Consider the following 10,046-nt stretch of genomic DNA (forward strand, 5'->3'; position numbering starts at 1 on the left):
TACGGAGAAGTTAGCCGTGCGGCTTACGCACTCGCGAGCGAATGGAAAGAGAATGGAAGAATACGCGATTAAAATACTAAGCCAATTTCAACTCTCACACATTATTTCTCATATTTTTGTCCTATTTTATATTTCTTTCAATCTCTTGAATCTTTTAAAAGATTCATGTGGAATTATTTTTCACATTTTTTCTTTCCCTTTGATTTTGCTGGCTCGGGACTTAGAATAATTTTCACTCGGCGCGTATCCATATCATCATACTATACACTCGTACCAATGTAATATTGCACAACATTTTAGTAATAATAAAACACAGCCATAGTAAATAATAAATCAACATAGTTATAGTAATAGTTTTAGTATATTAAACACAGTAGTAAATAAAGATAGTAGTAATAGTAGTAATAGTTATAATCACAAAATTTATAAGTAGTAATTAAGTAACGTAGTTAATCTAGTCATAGTTAATATAAAAAAAAAGTTTTTAAGTACAAATAGTAATTAGAATAAGCACGATAGTATTGGGTTTAGTCATAAGTAAACAAATGTAATCATAGTAATAATAATAATACTAGTTATAAATCATAGTAATATATCACAAATAGTAATAAGTAGTAATAATCACAATAGCAATTAAGTCATAGTTATAAGAAATAGAAGAAATTAGGTAATAGTAGTAATCTAAGTACAGTCGTTGTAGTTATGTTTAGTAATAGTCATAGATATAAAAGATAATACTAGTTATAATAGGCAGAAGAAAATCAGAAGTAATAATAAAAAGTAACTAGTTATAAGAGAATTAGGATAAGATACATAGTATTAAGTAGATCACGAAAACTGGTCCGCACACCGATTCCATTACAAATTGTATAACGAAATTTCAATGTACTTGGTGTGCTTACAAAATAGTAAAAAAAAAACATGTTTTATTTTATTAGAAATTAATTTTGCTGGAGTTCATGTAGTAAAGCACACCAAGTACATTGAAATTTTGTTATACAATTTTTTTTTTAATTTTATGAAAATGTTTACCACGACTTTGAATCATGTTAGGTACTCGGTATTTTTTCGATTTGACTTTTTTTTTTTTTGTAAAAAATAATTTTTTTTTGCTTTTAAAAAATTTTAAACGTGTACTTGGCGCGACTTTATGCAGATAATCTGTTTTTGGTAGGTATTTTATTACTGAGCAGAATTGACTTGGAGGTCTATAACCGTATCTGCATTATTTAAAAAGTTAGAAGTCACGAAAGTTTGAAAAACATCGAAAAAAATATTAGTTTTTATATGCAAAATTTTTTAATATTTTATAAATAATGGAGATACAGTTCCGGGAGGTAGGAGTTTTTTATTGGAAATATCCTTGTCTTTAATAATCATTTTTTTAAATTTCTTAAATATTATAAGTCTATGAAATATTGGCAAAAATGAAATGCCTTGCTTTTTTCATCTTTAATTGTTTATAACTTTTGCAATTTTTTACGTGCTAATACACACTTTTATCACATTTTTCTAGGCGTCATTCTGGATCCAATGAGCCATCACACCTAATTTTAAGAGCAGTATCTTTATTTTGGACGATTTTTAACTTGTCGACTAAAATATATAAAATACCCGCCTGGATAAATTGGTCAGCCTACCACTTACTGTAAAGTATTATCTTGAATAATAAAAGTTACTCAAATTACGAATTATAATACAATAGATAAATACCTTTTCAACGTAAAATGATCCAGAGGTACAGATAATTTGCCTCGTACAACTATCATGGTACAAGCTATCTTTTGCCTCTCGTTCTAAAATAGGTATATGCAAACGGTATATGGGCCTGACGACCGATTCACGTGGATCAACAGATACAGAGTTAAAGGCTCTGTTTAACGACCCAGACCGAGAGCTATGATCCTCAGGTGTTTTAACATCTTTATTAAACTTTTGATGGAAAATAATTAATTAATATCATTGGTAGAAAATGACATTCGACTTTCCGTGTCGTCTGATCATTACTCCGTGATTTTTGCTATTTCTTGGTCAACGCGTATAAGCAAATGTAAGCGCGTGCTTATGATGCGTTTTCGCAATTTTACAAAAGAGATGTCGGCCGTTCTGCTTTTTAGTGAAATTTGGAAATAATAATTAATAATAATAATAATAATAATAATAATAATAATAATAATAATAATAATAATAATAATAATAATAATAATAATAATAATAATAATAATAATAATAATAATAATAATAATAATAATAATAATAATAATAATAATAATAATAATAATAATAATAATAATAATAATAATAATAATAATAATAATAATAATAATAATAATAATAATAATAATAATAATAATAATAATAATAATAATAATAATAATAATAATAATAATAATAATAATAATAATAATAATAATAATAATAATAATAATAATAATAATAATAATAATAATAATAATAATAATAATAATAATAATAATAATAATAATAATAATAATAATAATAATAATAATAATAATAATAATAATAATAATAATAATAATAATAATAATAATAATAATAATAATAATAATAATAATAATAATAATAATAATAATAATAATAATAATAATAATAATAATAATAATAATAATAATAATAATAATAATAATAATAATAATAATAATAATAATAATAATAATAATAATAATAATAATAATAATAATAATAATAATAATAATAATAATAATAATAATAATAATAATAATAATAATAATAATAATAATAATAATAATAATAATAATAATAATAATAATAATAATAATAATAATAATAATAATAATAATAATAATAATAATAATAATAATAATAATAATAATAATAATAATAATAATAATAATAATAATAATAATAATAATAATAATAATAATAATAATAATAATAATAATAATAATAATAATAATAATAATAATAATAATAATAATAATAATAATAATAATAATAATAATAATAATAATAATAATAATAATAATAATAATAATAATAATAATAATAATAATAATAATAATAATAATAATAATAATAATAATAATAATAATAATAATAATAATAATAATAATAATAATAATAATAATAATAATAATAATAATAATAATAATAATAATAATAATAATAATAATAATAATAATAATAATAATAATAATAATAATAATAATAATAATAATAATAATAATAATAATAATAATAATAATAATAATAATAATAATAATAATAATAATAATAATAATAATAATAATAATAATAATAATAATAATAATAATAATAATAATAATAATAATAATAATAATAATAATAATAATAATAATAATAATAATAATAATAATAATAATAATAATAATAATAATAATAATAATAATAATAATAATAATAATAATAATAATAATAATAATAATAATAATAATAATAATAATAATAATAATAATAATAATAATAATAATAATAATAATAATAATAATAATAATAATAATAATAATAATAATAATAATAATAATAATAATAATAATAATAATAATAATAATAATAATAATAATAATAATAATAATAATAATAATAATAATAATAATAATAATAATAATAATAATAATAATAATAATAATAATAATAATAATAATAATAATAATAATAATAATAATAATAATAATAATAATAATAATAATAATAATAATAATAATAATAATAATAATAATAATAATAATAATAATAATAATAATAATAATAATAATAATAATAATAATAATAATAATAATAATAATAATAATAATAATAATAATAATAATAATAATAATAATAATAATAATAATAATAATAATAATAATAATAATAATAATAATAATAATAATGATAATAATAATAATAATAATAATAATAATAATAATAATAATAATAATAATAATAATAATAATAATAATAATAATAATAATAATAATAATAATAATGATAATAATAATAATAATAATAATAATAATAATAATAATAATAATAATAATAATGATAATAATAATAATAATAATGATAATAATAATGATAATAATAATAATAATAATAATAATAATAATAATAATAATAATAATAATAATAATAATAATGATAATAATAATAATAATAATAATAATAATAATAATAATAATAATAATAATAATAATAATAATAATAATAATAATAATAATAATAATAATAATAATAATAATAATAATAATAATAATAATAATAATAATAATAATAATAATAATAATAATAATAATAATAATAATAATAATAATAATAATAATAATAATAATAATAATAATAATAATAATAATAATAATAATAATAATAATAATAATAATAATAATAATAATAATAATAATAATAATAATAATAATAATAATAATAATAATAATAATAATAATAATAATAATAATAATAATAATAATAATAATAATAATAATGATAATAATAATAATAATAATGATAATGATAATAATAATAATAATAATAATAATAATAATAATAATAATAATAATAATAATAATAATAATAATAATAATAATAATGATAATAATAATAATAATAATGATAATGATAATAATAATAATAATAATAATAATAATAATAATAATAATAATAATAATAATAATAATAATAATAATAATAATAATAATAATAATAATAATAATAATAATAATAATAATAATAATAATAATAATAATAATAATAATAATAATAATAATAATAATAATAATAATAATAATAATAATAATAATAATAATAATAATAATAATAATAATAATAATAATAATAATAATAATAATAATAATAATAATAATAATAATAATAATAATAATAATAATAATAATAATAATAATAATAATAATAATAATAATAATAATAATAATAATAATAATAATAATAATAATAATAATAATAATAATAATAATAATAATAATAATAATAATAATAATAATAATAATAATAATAATAATAATAATAATAATAATAATAATAATAATAATAATAATAATAATAATAATAATAATAATAATAATAATAATAATAATAATAATAATAATAATAATAATAATAATAATAATAATAATAATAATAATAATAATAATAATAATAATAATAATAATAATAATAATAATAATAATAATAATAATAATAATAATAATAATAATAATAATAATAATAATAATAATAATAATAATAATAATAATAATAATAATAATAATAATAATAATAATAATAATAATAATAATAATAATAATAATAATAATAATAATAATAATAATAATAATAATAATAATAATAATAATAATAATAATAATAATAATAATAATAATAATAATAATAATAATAATAATAATAATAATAATAATAATAATAATAATAATAATAATAATAATAATAATAATAATAATAATAATAATAATAATAATAATAATAATAATAATAATAATAATAATAATAATAATAATAATAATAATAATAATAATAATAATAATAATAATAATAATAATAATAATAATAATAATAATAATAATAATAATAATAATAATAATAATAATAATAATAATAATAATAATAATAATAATAATAATAATAATAATAATAATAATAATAATAATAATAATAATAATAATAATAATAATAATAATAATAATAATAATAATAATAATAATAATAATAATAATAATAATAATAATAATAATAATAATAATAATAATAATAATAATAATAATAATAATAATAATAATAATAATAATAATAATAATAATAATAATAATAATAATAATAATAATAATAATAATAATAATAATAATAATAATAATAATAATAATAATAATAATAATAATAATAATAATAATAATAATAATAATAATAATAATAATAATAATAATAATAATAATAATAATAATAATAATAATAATAATAATAATAATAATAATAATAATAATAATAATAATAATAATAATAATAATTGAAAAAATATGTAAGGTCGACATCACAAAAGGAAAAAAAAAACAATCAAATAGTCATGAGGATAAGTGTAATCATGAAGGGAAGAAAGGGAAGAGTACAATTTGGTAGGAATTGCAGAAAATCGTTGCATTTTAATCCATAGAGCTTCTCTATTATAAATAATAGTTTCAGATTATAAATAGCACTTTTGTAATGATTGATTAAATATACATAAAAATATAATTAGATAAACTGCAGTAGAAAATAAACACATCAACATAAGAAAGTAAATGTATTTTTCTCTAATAATTACAATAGTCATAAAAGTTCGTCATGATTACAACGAATTCATCTTACTTATTTTTAACAGAGAATGGCATTCGAATACTCTCTTTATACTGTTGTCCGAATACTCCTCTAAAACTGCTACGTAGTTTATTGTACAATTCATTTCTTACAATTGTCGTGAATTTAGAAGTTAAACAAGAAATTACAGAGATCACAAATATAAAGTTGTACAATAGTAGTAAACGGAAGTTACCAAGCCATTCAATATGTCCAAAATCGCCTAACAGATCAAAGTTGGTCATACCTGAAAAAATATTATAAAAATGGTTTTAAATACACTTGCTAAATTACACAGTCAATTTCATATATTTTGAGAATAAAATCGAATATCAATAATAAAAATTCATTGCATTAATAGAAAGTATAGACAAAATAGAATGCATGTATGGCCATATATAATCCCCTGGTATAATTATGTGGAGTAAAGACCGACTTGAAAATTTTATGTGAGATTGAAATTTGGTAATTAACTGTTATGTTCCCGTTAAATTTATTTAATTAAATAAATATAAACTAGTTAATTTTTCTTTTTAATTTATGAATTTTAATATGGGGGGGGGGGTCTATCGACACCATAATGAGGCCGAACAGATATTATAAGCAATAAAAATCTGTAAATCGGTTGATACTGCGGGCCAGCCCTAAAACTTTCCGCTGTTTTCGGGCTCAACGAGCTCGAAAACGTAATTTTCAATATTTTTAACTTCACAATACTTATGATGACATTGGTGTTGAGCAGGATCCCGGAAAAAATAGACCCGAAATAAGTAGACTCAGAGAAGATAAATCAACGAAAATAGACCAAAAAACGGATGTAAACATCTAATGTTTTTTATTGGGCAGCTAATTTTATTTTATTTGTACAAGGCTTTGTCCCTGAACTTTACCGGGGGTTTGGCCCTAGACCCTACCGGGACTTCGCGCTTGGATCCCTAAGAAGTGTTCTTTTTTCACGAAATAAATTAACAAATGAATTGATTGCTACGTAACATTTGACACGAAGACAATATACCCGCGACAAAACACCCGCAAACCAAAATATCCACGACAAAATACTCGACGAAAAAACACCCTCAAACCAAAATACCCGCAACAAAATACTCGCAAGCCAAAATATCTATAATTAATATACTAACAACAATTATTGTTATTAAATACAAATTGTGTGTATGTGTGTAATTAAAAAAATGTACCTACACATAAAAAAATGTCAAAAGTGGCACACGGAAAAAAAATTCTAATTAAATTTTCGATAATAATATCGTAATTTGTCCTATTGAATATTATAGTGGTGGACTAGACTTTCAAAATCATAATTTTTACGATGTAGCGTTGGAAATTTCATCTAAGAAATGATACTTCAGACAAATAATATGAAATCTTAAGCTCTTTAATATAAATTACGATGTGAATATCGTAAAATTTGAAGAGAAACTAAAAATAAAATAATAATCGATCGGAAGTTGGGTTCAAACCCAAGTCCTTTCGAGTGCGAAGTGTCCGACACCTTGGACCACTCAGCCACCAAAGGGCCTACACTTTAGATAGTTTTTGAGGTCGGGCAGCACTGTAATATTTATTTTGTACAAAAGTATATAGAAAGATGAATATAGGAATAAATATAGTTTTTGAATTGTAATTTTTATTTCTTTTTTTTTTACGATGTTAAATTGTAATTTTTGAAGTAATTTTTAATCCTAAAAGTCTACGTTAAAATTACGATGTTAAATAATAAAAAATATAACCTACATAGTAAATTTTGAAATAAGATATTTAAAAATTGACGCTAATAAAAATCTAGTCCAAGATTACGATAATAACATCGTAAATTTTGCTAGAATTTTCTTTCCCTGCACTAGGTCCGTGAACCCTACCGAGGCTTTACCCCTGGACCCCTTTATTGAGATACTCTTTTTTCACAGAAAAAAAAACAACGAGATTTTTTTCTCCTTTCTCATTTTTTTTTTTAATTTATGACAAATGGAGTTCCATTTACTACACAGAATAGTAATATATAGGATAACTACAAGTTTAGTAACAGTTACTAGTATACTGTGGCACACAACCTGTAGTACCATTTACTACAGTGAGTAGTAATAAGAACTTGCATTAAATAACCACTGTGGTTCTTTTTACTCCACAACATAGTAGTTGAATATATTTTATTCCTAATGTATTAATTAAATATCTGTTAGTTAACGATCATCAGTTTTTATGTTATTGAAAAAGTTATAAAAATTTATCTTACATTCTTCGGACTTACAGTTTATCAAATTAAAATGAATTTATTAATGAATAACTTAAAATAATAAGGACTCAAATTTTAAAAGCCAAATTTTTATCAATACCCGATAAGGATAATTTTAAAAATATATTTATCATCTATGAATTCTCGTATAAGCATAAACTTAGAATAATTAAGTATTCATTTTTATTAATAGAAAATATAAAAAACATCCCTTTAAAAGTTATAATTCCGATAAATAGCAAATACTCAATGAGCAATGATTTTAAAAATTGCGTTTATTTATAACAAATGTACCATTCATTCTTAAATATATATATTATTATTTTTAATTATATATATTATTATTGCACGCCTCGATTTTTGATTATATATATTATTATTTATAATATTTTAGATTATTTACAATATTAAATGCACTGACACGAGTCGGGGTTTACCCACTGAATGGAGTAAAAAAATTTTAGGTGGAGCTGTTATTTTCTTCTTTCGATCATTTTACCACACATTGGAGTAGATTGTACTAGTAATGTGGTATTGTATACTCCAAAAATAGTTACAGATACCAATTTGTATAAAATTGTGTGGTTCCAAAAACCACAAAACAATTTTCCGGTCTATTTTTTCCGATTACCTGTTGATCAAGATCACGTCAAGTGGACCCCCCATTTTCCACTTGATCATGAAAATTAAGTCTATGTATTTTTTTTTCAAGTAGTCACTATGAAAAATTTATCGCCCAAACGATTTTTCAAAACTTTCATTTTAAGAACAATTTTTTTTATAATGAAAATTTTGAGTACTTTTCATTGAAAAATAGATTTCAAAACAACCGTTCAAAATAACCAAGTGCAGTATCTGGAGCAGTTTTGAACGGTATTCGAGAGTGTTGATATCACCATCTTGGCAGGCAAAAATATATCCTTCGGTCTCGGACATCAGGCCAGCTGACTTAAGGGAAAACGTCAGCTGCTCGGACAAGCCATGTTCACGCACGTGTTTAAAGAATACGGTGTGCATGGACTTGTCCATGTGTGTACTGAGCAGTTTTTCTTGCTCAGCGTTCCTGATGACCTTCTTAAATTTCTCCTTAGGGAGGTCAATAAGAGGGTTTACTCTTCCGAGACCAAAAGATTGTGCTGCGTACATTGCTGCCTTATATAAGAACGCTCCCTTATGCGCATTCTCATGATGGTGAACAATTTGCATAAGGAAGTTGCCATCATCTGCAGTGAAATTGACAACTTTATATGTTATACCCAAAACCAAACGATAGTGTAGACACTCCAAGCTCTGAGACCTCTCCCTCTGTAATAATCTGATTTCAGGCTTATAGCACTAACTATAAACGATTCATCATATTTATCTCTTAATACTTAATAGCAGACAATAAGGTAGCTCAAGGAAATCGTTACGTACATCCTCCTTGCGGCCCCCTGAATCCATTAATCGTAGCTCATCTATAAATAGCGGCTTT

General features: G+C 18.7%; 1 protein-coding gene across 1 annotated transcript; it reads left to right on the forward strand.

The window, feature by feature from the left end:
• Positions 1-4,307: 4,307 nt before the first annotated feature.
• Positions 4,308-4,574, forward strand: LOC128667316 (GATA zinc finger domain-containing protein 15-like; the record flags this gene model as incomplete). Its single annotated transcript, XM_053736936.1, has 1 exon — positions 4,308-4,574. A coding segment is annotated over one exon (267 nt), but the record flags the coding sequence as incomplete, so codon positions are not given.
• Positions 4,575-10,046: the final 5,472 nt, after the last annotated feature.

This window comes from Microplitis demolitor, chromosome 2 (assembly GCF_026212275.2).
Source record: "Microplitis demolitor isolate Queensland-Clemson2020A chromosome 2, iyMicDemo2.1a, whole genome shotgun sequence".
NCBI classification, from domain to species: Eukaryota; Metazoa; Arthropoda; class Insecta; order Hymenoptera; family Braconidae; genus Microplitis; species Microplitis demolitor.